The 16,961-nt window shown below is 36.0% G+C and overlaps 1 protein-coding gene across 1 annotated transcript in view; it reads left to right on the forward strand.

The window, feature by feature from the left end:
* The window catches only part of LOC121414784 (dolichol kinase-like), a gene marked incomplete at its 5' end in the record, with an annotated part of 52,141 nt that overhangs the window by 10,769 nt on the left and 24,411 nt on the right, over positions 1 to 16,961 (forward strand). The window contains 5 exon segments of the mRNA XM_041607842.1: positions 2,100 to 2,280; positions 5,316 to 5,391; positions 11,979 to 12,280; positions 15,434 to 15,591; positions 16,649 to 16,752. Of these exon segments, the coding sequence (XP_041463776.1) occupies positions 2,100 to 2,280; positions 5,316 to 5,391; positions 11,979 to 12,280; positions 15,434 to 15,591; positions 16,649 to 16,752 (821 nt within the window).

Raw genomic sequence — 16,961 nt, forward strand, 5'->3', positions numbered from 1 at the left:
TTATCGTCAATATGTACAAGCAAGCGATCATGGTTAATTTTCACATTAGACTTTTTCCAACCAAAAACAATGAATTCACTTTTATTTTCATTAAGTTTAAGACTATTTGAATCCATCCAGCACTTCATGTCATGGATGCAGGCATCTAAGACTCTTAGAGCACTGGCAATCGCATCAGGGGAAGGATGTACAGAAATGAATAGCTGAATGTCATCAGCATAGCAATGATACTTAATATTATGTTTTTTAATAATTGTACTGATAGGCTGAAGGTAAACAGAGAACATTAATGGGCCACCTACAGACCCTTGTGGCACACCATACAAAAGGAGGGTTCTATCTGATTGAGAATTATTGACAGACACATATTGGGTTCTTTGATTGATGTACGAAGAAAACCACTTCAGTGCCGTGCCCGTTACTCCAAGAGAGTGTAGTCTTTTTATTAGTATAGAGTGATCAATGGTGTCAAATGCACTTGACATTTTAAACAGCACGAGAAAAGTTATATTACCTATGTCAATTTCCGATAGGATGTTATCTACAAGATTAGTAAGTAATGTTTCTACACTATGGTTTGGGCGGTAGGCAGACTGGTAATTGTCTATTAAACTGTTTTCAAGAAGATATGCACGAAGACGTGAGAAGGCCACTCGTTCAGCGACCTTGGAAAGATAAGATAAGTTTGAAATGGGTCTATAATTTTGGAGACAGTTGCTGTTTGAATTTAACTTCTTAAGGGTAGGGCGCACTGCTGCAACCTTCATGCTATCAGGAACTATCCCTGAATAAACACTTGAGTTTATAATAGATACAATTGAAGGTAAGATTGCAGGGAGACATTTTTTCAGAAGTAGTGTTGGTATAGGATCAAGCTCAATGGCTTTTGAAGGTGAATTCATTATAATAGATGCGATTTCATCAGGAGTAGTAGGAGAAAGTGTATCCAAGGTTCTGTTAGTAATCAGTGGGATATCAAATTCTCCAACACTAGTGAGACTTGATCGTACCGTCTGGACTTTTTCTACAAAAAATTTATTAAAACGTTCTGGAAGATCTGGAAAGTAGGAAGAGGATCTTGTTTACCTCTGTTTAGCAGAGAATTGGCAACTCTAAAGAGCTGTCTCGTATTTGTGCATTTTTCAACCAGCATAGAGTTATAAGATGTTTTGGCAACACGAACACTCGCCTGTACTACCTGACGTTGTTTCTGATATTTCTTATGATCAGACTCTAGACCTGATTTTAGCCATTTGCGCTCAAATTTCCTGCGCTGAAGTTTTTTGTCGGCAATGTCTTGAGAGTACCACTGTGTATTGGGGCGAACTGTTACATGTCGCTGTTTTACAGGAGCATGTTCATCAAGAACAGTTCTTGATGAACATGATATGTTTATTCCGCCAAATAGAAAAGTCATATTTAAGAGGAATATAACTGAAAGTTGGTGTGGTTTATGACTTCAGAAAAATAGAATTCCTCAAGATGCCATGGTAGCATCCATCAGATAATATGCACCCTTTCAGACTGCAAAAATGCATATATTTCCTAAGTTGTTTGTTTTGAAATCATGGTATGTTTTACATTATATATCTTACATTTGTAAAGCAATTTGACCTTTAATGATTTAAATGACCTTTACCTGACCTATGCATGATTTAAATGCCCAGTGATTCATGGATTTGCATTTGATTTTTCTTAGCTTTAATTTGATACCAAACATGACATGTCAATTCCGTGATGCCTATGATGTTAATAAAAAAATGCCCAAGGGTGCCAGGTGGCACCCATCGGATTCTTGGATTAGACACCCTATACTACAACTTCCAGCTAAAAATTCGCAGCCATACCCAACTTGAAGGTTATGTCGGGGTTGTACATGACTATTGGCTATTATAATAGCTCTTTCAATTTATTTTGACTTAAGCTAGGATCTTGCCATCCATTTGGTGTTCATGATTTTATTTAATTTATTTGTGAAATTTAAGTAATGTTTGATAAAATATCACCTTCATAATTCTTTTTTCAAAAAGTGTGCAAACTACGGTCACCCATCATGCAAAGAATGTATTTTTTATTATTTTGTAAATTTCTTTTATCAGGGATATTTTACCAGAGTGCAGACTTATGAGGTTCTGTGGATGAGGATTAGAATGAAGGAAGATAAAGAATTTCCAGAGGTAACCACCTCGGAGATATTGGAGGTAGGTGTGATAGGGTTGGGTGTTGCCACGGTTACACTCACTGGACCCATGTCGGCCTCCAAGCTCAGTATAATCATAGGTGAGAAATATCTATTTTTTTACCCCCACCAACAAAGTTTCAATGGGGTATCACTGTACCAGTGTACTATTGGGTGGGCGGTCAGTCAGTCCATTGCAAATCTACTTCCTCAGTTTTCAACCAATTCTAATGAAACTCTAATGAAACACATGTTGGTGTTGGGGTGAAGATATGCAAGACATACTTTTCTCATGTGTTAGAATTTATGTTGGCATGGTATCGGTATATTTTGGCAAAAATAAGGTAGAAATCTTGCAGTTCAAAGTACTCCCTCAGTTTTTGTCTCACCTGCATAGCAGAGTGAGACTATAGGCGCCGCTTTTCTGACTGCGGCGGCGGCATCAACATCAAATCTTAACCTAAAGTTAAGTTTTTGAAATGACATCATAACTTAGAAAGTATATGGACCTAGTTCATGAAACTTGGCCATAAGGTTTAATAATTACTGAACATCCTATTAGGGTTTCATGTCAAATGACCATGTTGAATTACAATCAAAACTTTAAAAGTCTTTGGATCTAATTCATGAAACTTGGACATAATAGTAATCAAGTATCACTGAACATCCTGTGCAAGTTTCAGGTCACATGATCAAGGTCAAAGGTCATTTAGGGTCAATGAACTTTGGCCGAATTGGGGGTATTTGTTTAATTACCATCAAATCTTTAAAAGTATGTTGGTCTAGTTCATAAAAATTAGACATAAGAGTAATCAAGTATCACTGAACATCCTGTGCGCATTTTAGGTCACATGACCAAGGTCAAAGAACTTTGGCAATAATGGGGGAATCTGTTGAATTACCATCATAACTTTGCAAGTTTATTGATCTGACTTTTGAAACTTGGACATAAGAGTAATCAAGTATCACTGAATATCCTGTGCAAATTTCAGGTCACATGATCAAGGTCAAAGGTCATGTGAGGTCAATGAACTTTGGCCACATTGGTTGTATTTGTTGAATTACCATCCTATCTCTGTAAAGTGTATTGGTCTAGTTCATAAAACGTGGAAATAAGAGTAACCAAGTATCACTGAACATCTTGTGCGAGTTAGTAGTTTTCAAAGTCAGCACTGCTGCGATGTTGAATCGCGTAATGCAGGTGAGACGGCCAGAGGCATTCTACTTGTAATTTGGCACACACATTGGTATCGATGTCAAGAGGTGCAAGACATATTTTGTGTGTGTGTCAGAAATCATGTTTCCATAGTATCATCATTATATGGCAACAATTGGGTAAAAAACTTGCAGTTTTAAATATTTTGTAAATTTTTAACCAATTCTCTTAAAACTTAGCTCACACATTGGCATCGAGGTAAAGATTTATGAGACACATATTTTGATCATGTGACCATGGTAGCAACATATTATATGCCATAAATTAGGTAAAAATCTTTTTGGTTCGAACTACTTGATTAGTTATCAACCAATTCTCATGCAACTTGGCTCATGCACACATTGGATTTGAGGTAGGGAAGGCGGGGTAAGTTGAGCATAGGGGCAAGTTGAGCCACCACCCCCAGTCTAATAATGAATGAGTCAGACATTGTGGTGGTGTCATGTATTGATGACCCATTGCATAACCCTTAACCCCACCATTTTGTTTTCAACTTTGAAACAAAAAGTACTTACTTGGAGGGAAAAATACAACTTTCAGCCAAAAAAGTAAAAAAGGGTGTGAAATAGATAAGTGCTTTTTACCCACACACGTCTTTAAATATATTATAGAAATAAGAACAATATTGTTAGTGTTGTGGCCCAGTGGATAAGTCTTCTGACTTTGAAACAGAGGGTCGTGGGTTCGAATCCCAGCCATGGCCTAATTTCCTTCAGCAAGAAATTTATCCACACTGTGCTGCACTCGACCCAGGTGAGGTGAATGGGTACCCGGCAGGATTAATTCCTTGAATGCATGAGCGCTGAGAGGCAGCTCGAGCTAAAGCCGGGGTGATAATAATAATAACAACGCGCCTCGGAATAGAATATTTCTAGATAGATGGCGCTTTATAAACGCCTATTATTATTATTATTATTATTATTATTATTATTAGTCAAGGTATGGATTTTCATTCTTGTCATAGTCTTTTGCATGATGAATACATAAGAAATGTGTGGATGTGAAAATATCGCAATAAGTTTGGACTGGAGTAATTGAAGCCAAATCAACATGGGGCAAGTTGAGCCATGATAATTCTTATAATAAAAAAAATAAAAAACGTAAAAAGCCATTGATATGCAGGCAGAAAGGTGCAAATTCACATGACAGTTCATTTACTTTTAGAAGATGTTAGTATTTATAGAGAGTTAGCAAGTGAAAAGACTTTAAATGAAAAATTGACATCCTGCTTCTTCCCGCATACATTTTGTACATTGAATTTGTGGCTCAACTTACCCCAGACGATGGCACAACTTACCCCACAGATGGAGCAAGTTGAGCCATTTGACATTGTTTTTTTCAAAGGTCACGATGACATTCAGCGTGGGGGTAGAAAGTTAAATATAGGTGAAAAATATTTCCCAAGAATCAAATTTAAAAGGTAAGGTACTTATTTCTACAATATTACTAGTTATATCATTTCTAACATGCAAAATGCAAAAAGTGTCACAACTTACCCCGCCTTCCCCTATAGATGTGCAAGACATATCTGTGTTTGAAATGTTTCATCCTGTCATGCCAACACACACACGTTATTTAATAATTGGTAATTGATGGTAGTGTGCATCTCGTGCGTTTGGATTGACCTATGCAGCGATGCATTACATGTATACCTCACACAACTAAAATTCAAATGCAATTAAAAGTCACATTTATATCTTTGTGAAACACTCTCATCATCAAACAAAACCTGACACTTGTTTTCCAAACTAAAGCTGATGTTTGCATGATTTAAAAAAAAACCTCACAATATTCATGAATTTTCATTTCATTTTCAAAAAGCTGATGTAGAGACTTCTACACATATTTTGAAAGCCATTATTGATTTGAAAGTTTTGTTTTGGTAAATTGAATCGAACTCAACATGTTTGTTATTTTCAGTTTATATTGTAGCATCAGTTACACAGTTCTTGAGGAGACCTGAACATTTAGCTGCTCAAGAAGCCTGGATTTTCAGGTATGAGTCATATTTATTTCTGAAGAATAGGTAATTATTTTCAACCTGTTGGGGAATGAATAATTTTGCTATAACATGTGTTTTTCCATAAATTCCAAATAGCAAATACTAGTACAGTATATGTTGGCTCAGTCTCTCATGGGAGAGGAATTATTGTGCATGAGACATGTTTTGGGCCCAAACTCTAGATAATAATATTTCTCATTTGATTTTTTTACTTACATACATAGCGAAGTGAGACTATAGGCCCGATTTTCCGACGGCTGCGTCATCAACATTAAAATCTTGAGCAAGGTTAAGTTTTGAAATGTCATCATAACTTAGAAAGTATATGGACCTAGTTCATGAAATTTGATCGTAAGGGTAATCAGGTATTACTGAAGATCCTGTCTGAGTTTCAGCTCACATTAGCAAGGTCATTTAGGGTCAATGAACTTAGGCCATGTTGGGGGAATCAATATTGAATAGGGTAAAGTGTATCACTGAAGATTCTGCCTCAGTTTCAGGTCACTGACCATGTTGGGGGTATTTGTGGAATTTTCATCATAACTTTGAATTTTTATGGATCTAGTTCATGAAACTTAGACATAAGAGCAATTAAGTATCCCTGAACCATAGAGATATATACTAATAACGCTAGAGGACGTACTTCGTCAAATCGCTGTGATTATGCAGAGACTTGGCTGCCATTACTCGATAGGGCTTCGCAGCTACCATGTGCATACAGTACCATTGAGGCATGTTAACGGGAACAAAATGACATATGAGAGCGAAAGCAACAGAAAATCAAAATTGTATTTATCACACTGAATTAAAGTTCAAATTAACAAAAAAATTAATCTATAGGCCTATCTATAGTGCATGATACATGTATATCCTACAGCTATACTACAGGCCAACGACATAGATCCCCAATTGTTTTTGCTTTGGTCATCATAGCATTTCGATATTACATTGATATATGACTTCTATTTACTACTGAATTGGAGGATGAGTATTAAAAATAGCATGTAAGCTTATGCATATTGTTGTAGGTCCTGATTAATTTCTCATGTTTTTAACATGAGCTGGTGTTCAAGTTGACCTAATTTCAAGAAAGTTAACTAGGCCTACTGTCTAATTGTATCAGAGACACAAGATATCAAAAGAAAACATGACTGCAATTTTTAATATAGTTTCCTAATTACTGTGATGTGATGATTTTTTTCATTTTTGATAATTGTTATAAATTATATTTCGTTTAGATCTACACATGGAAATCATAAAGAATGGGGCCTAACTCCACCCCCATGGCTTTAAACGTCGATGTAACCATCATCACAATAACTCTTGAGTCATAAAATACCTAACTTTTTATTGATGATATTTGAATATATGATTTACGCATTGGTCCATTTAATGTATGAATGTATAAGTTAATGTAAATTCAGATTTCCAATGCCGGCAACCATTCGATCATATTGGTTACTCTCTTACATGCAATTCAATGGAAAGTTTGTTGACAGCAAAATTTGCATGTCAAATGTGCACGTGCATTCCAATGATTTGCAATTTACAGGAGGCTTAATGGGGGGAATGTACTCTTGGGGGAGGTGAAGGAGAAAAGAAAAAAAGCAGGAGGATATTATAATATTACAAAGAATATTATTGCTAAAACTGAGTGTATAAAACCAATAAAAGATATCCTAAAAAGATAAATGCAAATTTAATAAACTTGTCAGATAAATTTTTTGCAAAATTTTCAGTACTAAACCAAACATTTTAAACAATAATATCGCAAAACTAACAAATAATGGGAATAAAATATTAAAAATTGTCAGCTGTTGAGTGATTATTATCCAAATTTAACCTCAAATATATTTGTGTTAATAACTGTGCTTTTCTTGAATACTAATTTTATGGCAGAGTTCCAATTACTAGAGTTGGTCTCTGTATAGTACATACACAGATAAACACACGTTTTGCAGATTCAGTTTTGTTTGTTGTTTTAATACTGGATTTTATTATATTTTCTTCTTTTAATTTCATTTGCTAGTGTAGTATAGACTTCATTTATCTTTATTATTCAGGTTTCTTTTTATAATTTCCCTGGATGAACAAAATTATTACGTCACTTTAATGGGCCATGGAGTGATTTTGAAAGTGGGGAGCATAAAATCACAATCATTTTGATGTAGACCTATACTGTTCATTCTTATTTCGGGGAGAGCCTGGTCGTTCTCCCTTTACTTGTATTCTGATTGTGTTAAAGTGAACTTGCTTAATTGGGTTTGTATGTCATTTCACCCCACCCCCTAAAAAAAAGAGGGGAAGATGATTCTAAATGAAAGTGAAGGGAAAGCAAGAAGCAAACAAGTTAGAACAATAAAAAGTCATTCTAGACAATTCATTTTCGATGCCATATAGGCCTAGAGCTTTTGGAAATTTAATTTGTTCCTATGGGAAATGTTTTAAAGTACTCTGAAAACCCAAAACTTAATTATACATACATCTACATAACACAAATGTTAACACTGATGGTATAGTATAATTGGAGGCTCACCAAGAACAAGTGTAGAAATTCCCTCAATACTACTTGATAAAATATCGCTGTATATAATCAAAGATTAAAACACTAAATAATTTATACAAATTATTATACATTAGAAAAACAACCTATATTTCATACAAATTACAGCAAGTTACATTTAGAAATTACAAAATTGTATCCAACATAATAAACATTATAAAATAAATGGGTCTTGAGAACAATAGGACGATGCAGTTAAAGGTACGGAATCCAAAGAAGAGATTTATTCAGTGTCTTATGATTTATTAACCTTACTTTTAAAGTAGAAATATACAGCGCGTCCCCCCAAAAATGTCCCTCTGACATAGGACTGAATTAATTGAAAATGTGGTAGGATTCTCAAATAAATGTTCACAAGTAGAAAGCTCATTTCATAATCTAACTTCTCTGAAAATTTCATTGGTCGCGCTTCAGCGGTTTTGAATACACACTATGTTACGTAACAATGGTGCATTTTAGCTCATTAGTTTGCAGCATTGATGCATTTCTTCATTGTCTATGGCATGTTAACCCCCATTCTTACATCCAGGATCTGAGCAGGGATAATTCCCTAATCATATCTAGGCTCATCAAATCATAAACTTGAGCATGTTCAGAAGGACAAGAAACATAAAAAATTAAGTTTGTTTGATGATTGATAAGGGGAATCAGTGCACCAACTTGAAAGAAAATGTGAATGATGGATGAGTAAAATTAGAAAAATAAGGGGGAATCCACAAGTTAATCACCCTATTCGAAAAGGAAAATTTTGACTTTTTTCTTTTAAAAAGTTACACTAAATTATTGAACTTGATCTCAGTAGCTAATTAACTAAAAAAAAGTAATGAAAACAAAAATGCAGTATTGTTGGAATTATGCATGAAATAGACATGACCCGTTGTCTCAATCATTGTGCATCTCCCGTTTATCAAACATGAAATGAACTGTCAAATACTGTTTTTGCCCTTCTGAACATGCTCAAGGTTGTGATTTGATGAGCATGGTTAGATCATGGAGATTTCCCTGGTCAGATCAGGGAATTCCTTGGTCAGAACAAGGAGATAGAGGTGATATCTCCTTGGTCAGAATGGTCGAAGGGGGTTGATGTGCAAGAAAGTGCAGAACACAAAGCAGTGTTGCATGCATACAAACTTGGAATGGGCTGAAAAGTACCACTGTTACATAATAGGCTGTGTATTCAAAACCACTGAAGTGAGACCAATGAAATTTTTATAGAAGTTAGAACATGAGATGGGCTTCCTATATCCATACATTTCATTGAGAATAAATTTTATTTTTAGAAGTTATTAAGGCTCATATCAGAGGGACATTTTTTTGGGGACGCACTGTATTGCAAATCCTAAAAATGGAGAATTATATATCAAATTAAAGGAGAAAATAAGAACATGATGGTGTAAATCATTTATCATGGAGACCGATGAAACTCAGTTAATTGATAGATTAAAGTTCTCTCTCTGAATGCTTAAAACACGCAGAATTACGTCCGCGAAATTGAGGATTTTTGATGACGTGCATGAGTGAACAAGAGACGTGATTGGCTCTCCCACGTCAAGCTCCACTTACATGCAAAACCTGTTGCGAGGGTACGTTTTCTCCACACTGTCACTGAATACTTTGATCACGAAATGAAAGAAAACCCAGAAGTTTATCTAGATTTGGATTTTCAAATTGATGATTATGAAGATGAAGAGAATGATTATGAAGTTTCTAGCTCTAGAACAACAAAGTGACGTGGATGGAGGTAAATTAGGGGAATTACCCCGGTGATGATGAGTCGGACAATTCAACTTGCATGCCGATATGCTACCAACTCATGCAGCTAGCTGCACGCTGCACCACGGGTCAAATCCATGAAAATGAATTCCAGCATGACCACATCCAGACAGAGTCTCTTCCCGCTATCAACAAAATATTGAGAAGGAAAATAGTGATATAACTGTACTTACAAACAAGTGAATGTATCCAAACCTGAAGGCAAATCATCTCACCGAACAGCAGCAGAAGATATGCACCGACGATGAATGAATAAATAAATTTATAACCGTTGTTTCACAAATTCCGCCTGTGAATAAGTTATGCATGCCTTCCAAGTTCTAATTTTAATTGATTCCTTTATCACTTTTTACACCAGGAGCTGTTTGGTGTGATTGGCTATATATGTACATGTACCGTATGTGCACTAGTATTCAACCTGGCACAATAAAAAGATTTGGACAAATTCCCCCAAATATTTAGAAATGGGGAATTTATCTTAGTTTCATACCTTTGTTATTTCCAGAGTGATCTGTTGTCTGTATTTTCTTTTTCAATATGTCGACTGTGCATGGAGGATCGAATTATGCGGCGATGACCTTTTGCACTGAATGGCACTAGTATTCAACCTAGTGATGATAGATAGCGAATTTCAAAATGGTTTAGATTGCTAAACTAGATCTATGTAAGTCTCTGGCTTTGATTAATTCCCTGTTTGATCTCATCTCAAATGGTCTAGTCCATAGTCGGATGGGACAAGGGCAGATTAAGAGAAAGGGCCATCTTTTATCGCTAGGTTGACTACTTGTGCCGACAGATTGAATACTAGTGTAAAAAATGATCGCCCATGCACACAGTTGACGGGTTGAAGAAAAAAATAACGCAAAAAGAATAACCAGCATTTGCTCTTGGAAATAAGACGAGTCTGAAATTAAAGTTAATTTCATATTTCTATATATTTGAGGAAACTCTCCAAACGGGCAGAATACTAGTGCCCTTACGGTGTATCATCAATAAATGTATTATTCCATGTGTATCCCAAGAAATAAGCCAACTGGTATATAGGCATATAATGCAAAAGATTTTGGAGAATTTAATCCTGTGAAGTCAGGTAAAATAGTTTGAGATACAAATTGTCATTATCAATTGTAATGATGTTGGATTCTTTTCCTCAAGGTAAAGACGACATCCCTTTTTGACAGTGTAACAAGGTATGAATGAGTAAAGCAAATTTTTGGGTACTTTTGAAAATCTAGACCTATTGAGCAATGCCGACCATGCTATGTATAATTACAGACTTTAAAGTATGTGCGACTATTGCAACTCTAGCAAATAAGTAAATATATCTCTATGCCATGAACATCCTGTGCAATTTTCGGCAGGTCACATGACCAAGGTCAAAATTCATTTAGGGTCGACAAACTTTGATGATGTTGGGGGTATTTGTGGAATTGTCATTATAACTTTAAAAAGTTTATGGATTTAGTTCACAAGACTTGGACATAAGAGTAACCATTTATCCCGAAATATCCTGTGCGCGTTTTAGGTCACATGACCAAGATCAAAGGTCATTTAAGGTCAATGAACTTTGGCCGTGTTGGAGGTATTTGTTGAATTGGCATCATAACTTAGAAAGTTTATGGATCTACACATCTAGTTGATGAAACATAGACTTAAGGGTTATCCAGTATGTTTTGCACACGGCTTAGGTCACATGATCATGGTCAAAGGTCATGTTGGGTCAATGAACATAGTATTTTATCATCATATGACTGTTTTATTCTGTAAATAAGTATTCATTAGCTGTTTTCAAAGTCAGCACTGTTGCTATATTGAATCATGTAATGTAGGCGAGACTGCCGGAGGCGTTCCACTTGTTTGTTTATATTAGTTGTATTCCCTTTATTCTCTGTTGTGATTGTTTATTGTGTTGTTAACTATGTGCTATGAATGTCTAAATTGGCAGATGTGAGTAAATTAAATTCAGTTCAGTTTAAAAGTTTATTTGCCATCTAGCATTTTGTGTTTGTAGCAGAATTGAATGCTCTATGATAAGGTTTTTTACTTGCCATATCCCACTTATTGATATTCATAACTTATGGAATCTTTAGCAAGGTGGTAATTCACACCTTATTACACTCTACATAGTGGGTACCTTGCAAATACATGTATGATGCGATGTCCAAGGTAATAGTTTTAAAGCACTTTTATTCTGATGTCTTGAGGGCCATATAAATGTGGATTCTTATTTTTATTATATTTTCAGGAAGAATTCCAACAATGGCATTGTGGTTGGATCCCTTCTCTTCATGTTAGTATCCCTTGGCCTTCAAGGCGACACCTGTCAAGGTTTCCAATCAGTCCTGGACTGCTCCGTCATCCAGCTCATGTTTCTCAATCTTCTAGTTCTATTAGTATGTTCTGTTCCTAACCTTGGTAAGCCATGGATCATCATGGGTCAGACAGTCTATGCCCTAGGAGGATTTATGTTTGTTAGGAGTGGTCTGCAGGGCATGCCTACAGCTGTCATCAACATTGTGGATATGTTTATCTTTTATCCAACTATGAGTGAGTTGTGTATTTTCTTCTTTCCGCTTTCAGTTTTGTTCTGTGTTTAACCTGCATATACAGCAAGTACATGTATTTGTCTTCAAAAAGCTCATTCTTTTCTTATTCCTCTTGGATATATAGTATGTCCCAGAAAAAACGAAACTGAGATTAAGCGATGCAGAACTTAATCACAAATACAATAGACAAATGACCTACCGATGTAAAGCTTGGAAAGCTGAAATAACATAGATTATTCCTCGTTCACACATGAGTGAGCAAAAACAATTTGAAGAGGGTATACCAAAAGTCATTTGGCGGGCTGTATCTGGGTTTCAAAAAGAAAACCACATGCCTAAAAAGTTCAATATCTGCTCTTTAATTTGATACCTCAATTACAGATAATGGTCAAGAAATAACAAAGTTCTGGTTATTTGAAATAAGGCTTGAATCTCAATAATTTCATAAAATTATAAAAGAGGTTCTACAGGGCAGTGTTCAAACTCACATGACACTCCGTTTTGTTGACGATCAGCCATGCATTAAAGTCTTTTGTTAACCATGCGATAGCTTCTGTGGGGAACCAGTAAAAAAAATTTGTTTTATGAAATTATGGAAATACATGTACAAGCATTGTTTTGAGGGAACTAACTTTTTTACTTCTTGACCATTTTTTGTGATTAAGGTATCAAATAAAAGAGCAGATATTGAACTTTTTAGGCATGTGATTTTCTTTTTGAAATTCAGATACCCTGCCAAATAGTTTTTTTGTATCCTTTCTTCAAAATGATTTTGCTCACTCATGTGTGAATGAGGAATAATCTAAGTAATACCAGATGAAAGAGGAGATTCTAAGCTTCACATTGGTAGGTCATTTGTCTATTGTATTTGTGATTAAGTTCTGATAAATCATCGCTTAATCTCGGTTTTGTTTTTTCTTGGACGCACTGTATATTAAGATTATTGATAAATCAAATCATTTCTTCAATACAGTGAGATCAACATAATTTTTCAATAAAAAATGTTGCTTTTGTCTCGCCCACCAGAGGTGAAGACGAGACGAAGGGATCAAAATGTCATCCGTCAGTCCATCCATTGTCCTTCTGTCACAAACATAATGACACATACTCCGCCACCATTAGTCACCTTTCAACCAAATTTTGGTGGTAGATTTACTTAGGGGACCTTCATGTAATGCTGCAGTTGGAGGTCACAAAATGAGGTCAAAGGTCATTTTCAGGTCAGTTTATCTGCAAGACTCTTATGACACATAACTCCGCGTTCAGCAAGTCATTTTTCAACCAACCTTGGATGGTAGATATACATGTACTTACGGGACCTGCTTGATATGCTAAAGTCGGAGGTCATGCGGTAAGAAGGTCAAAGGTCATTTTCAGGTTAACGTTAAAATTTATGTGCGAGACTCTCTTAACTCCACAACCATAAGTCACTTTTCACCCAAACTTAGGTTGTAGATGTACTTAGGAGACCTGCATGTAATGGTATAGTTAGCCTCTTGTCGAGGCCCTGGTGGCTGCTTCAGAGAGAAGCAAGGGATTCCTTAATTCACAAAGCGAATTAGGCCTGGCACAAGCCAGGGCCTCTTGACATCTGAACTGAATGATATATTCATGAGGAACTTCTTCCTAATACATGAGTCATGATATAACCGGTCACCGAGTAAACCAATGAAATGTCAGAGCTGTTTCGTCTTGGGTTCTGAATTATATAGTAGTCCACTATTCTCCCGGGGATTCATTTAATTGCGGGATACTAAAGGGGATATAACCAGCAAAATGCTACAAGTAGTGGTACTACTGCTGGCCGTAACAGACCCATCACCGCCCCGAAACTTCCCGGGGGATACTGCTCAGCCGCTGGTCAGACTTGAGTCAACTCCCAGCAACTCACCCCAGCTTCCCTCACTGCACTGCACAGCAGAGACCGATAATCGACGCCCCGGATGGATCAGTTGAATTGCATTAAATATTACATTTTTTCCATATCCTGTGGGTAGATTTACAAAGACACCTCGTCCTTTAAGTGCAGAGTTAATTTCATCGACTTGCAAATCCTTAAATCGGTCAATATTCAGCATTTTAGAGGCATAATCAATGCTCTTTGATATTTCGTTGTCACTCTTCGCCAAGAATCCAAGGGTCGCCATTCAAGATGAGCTTATGAATATTTAATATGACGTCATAGCAGCCCTCACTCTCATTGGATGATTTTCACCTACCAGTTTTTGGTCAGTGAATTGGTAAAAACCATAAAAAACAAAAGAAAGTCGGTGAAATTCGGCACAGATGGCAAGAGGCCCTGTCTCACGGCGCTCTGCTTCGCTCTCTCCCTTGCTTCGCCATGTTTGCTCAAAGAGCAGCCGACAGGGCCTCGACAGGAGGCTATGGTGTAGTCAGAGGTCACATTGTACGGTCTGAGGTCATTTTGAGGTCATTGATATGACATAATGTCACAACTGTAAGTCACTTTTTAACCAAACTTGGGTTGTACATGTAGCTGTACTTACATGTAGGAGACTTGCATGTTATTGTGTTCAGAGGTCACATAAAGGACAAAGGTTGTTTTGAAGTCAACAAAGTTTATGTGCAAGACTTTAGTGACAAATGTTATTCCATCCCAGTTATTTTACAACGAACTTTTGATACAATGCTATTGCGTGCCCTCATAAATCACGATATTTCTGGTTACTTTCACAGTGGGCGAGACACGGCATCACTTATACCTTGTTAAAAAATGGAAATGAAAAATCACATTTTATTGTTCGAAACAGAAATCAGAAATAATTATCCTCCAAAAATTAATTTTGCCAAATTAATTGTGGGCCCGGCAATGAAGATAATCAATTATTGACATGTAATTGTGAATACCATAGTTTTCCATTCTTCTCAAGTTTTTGTTAGTATATTTGATGTCATTTGGTAACATGCTTTATTTTATGCTTTTAACAGATTGCACAGATTTACATTTGTAAATCTAGGGTCCTGTTTTGATCATTATTCTAACTTTGTTTTTACTAACTACCATGATAGCAAGACTCAGTAACAATAAAAATCAAGTTTCAATTATGGTAATTGCCATAATGGTGAAGTTGTAGCCAAATGATTTAGGAGACAGGGCCAAATTTATTCTATGCATTTATTTTTATGTTTGCAGCATTGATGTTCTTCAGTGCATTGTTGATGTTCTTGCCTGGTAGTCTCACAGCTGGGGAAGCTCTCTTTATAACTCAGATATTAACGGCTCTGACAAGGGTACCAGTAGAACCAGCTTATACAGATACACCAGATAGACACCTATCTTATATTAGGAAGGTAATATGTCACTCACCTACTAATAGCTCAGACAAAGATACCGGTAGAATCATCTACACCAAATAGATACCTATCTTATACTTAAAAGGTAATATTTCAATCAGATACAATTTGTGAAAGGGAATTTTTGAAACCATATTTTACCCTTTTTATAAAGTCACCCTTAATCAATTCAGACCGAGTCTAGATCAGATTATTGTAGATTCTGCAAGAATGAAATAGATTCATGAATTCACACGTGCAGCCAGGAGATAAGTCTGACCTCTCTTATCTGGACACGTTGGGACCACCACCAATCCGGATAAGGGATTTATCCAGATCAGCTGCGCTGCTGGCTGCCTCCCAATGCCAACGGCGGTAGCTACACGTTATTTATTGTAGTGGGCGTGCAGACAGTATTAACTGCAGTGTCAGTGCAAATTATAGGCGGTATTTTTTAGGGAAATGAAATTGATTGATGGCCAAAACTGTTGGATGATTTACCTGCTGAAATGATTGAAGTATACATCGAGAATACCTCAAAAGAAATAGAATGACTCGATGAAACTAAGTTTTACCATTAAATCATCGCAGCGGGTATCACAGCTTTGCAATATCAGCCATTGTTACACTGACGTAATAAATGTCGCTGTTCGTATCGAGTCCTAACGTTAGCTAATAAGACATGTGTTTTTCTCTGGAAGCAAAAAGAGAAACGTGATGAAATGTTTGCGCTGCGCCCTGATTTACTGGAAATTATCATGCCTAAGTTCTTACTGTGATTTGGATGAGATATTTTCATGAAAAATAATTTTGTCGTAGGAAGACTATATTGGAAAATATATTTAATCAAAGTGAGTTTACGTATAGGATTGACTTTAGATTGAAATCTCATTTCCTCATGTACTAGATCGAATTTTTTTTTTTAAATCTCGGCAAGTGTGCGTCCGGATGATAGAGAGATCCGGATAAGGGAGGCCGGATAATAGAGGTCAGACTGTAGTCTGGATTATTATCTCTTTTTTTATTGTAAATGGTCAGTTTTTGCCATATTTTTATCTTTATGTTTCTATTGCAGGTTTGTTTGACATCTTGTATACACATAGCCATTGTGGTGATGTATGTGGTGACAAAACTTAATGAAATCAATTTAGCATACTCTAAAGGCTACATTGACAAAAGGTAGGTCCAAAATAATCTACATCACAATTTGAATTTATATTGATGATATATATGATATCAGGCACAAACTTATAAGAGTTTATTTATGGCAATGTATTGCACTTGAGGGTATTTGCAACATTTCCAATTAAATTTATATTATATCCTTTTCCATTAAAAAAATATGTACATTCATAATAAATACATACAGTTCAGGTATATAGTGCATC

The sequence above is a fragment of the Lytechinus variegatus genome, chromosome 5 (assembly GCF_018143015.1).
Source record: "Lytechinus variegatus isolate NC3 chromosome 5, Lvar_3.0, whole genome shotgun sequence".
Taxonomy (NCBI): Eukaryota; Metazoa; Echinodermata; class Echinoidea; order Temnopleuroida; family Toxopneustidae; genus Lytechinus; species Lytechinus variegatus.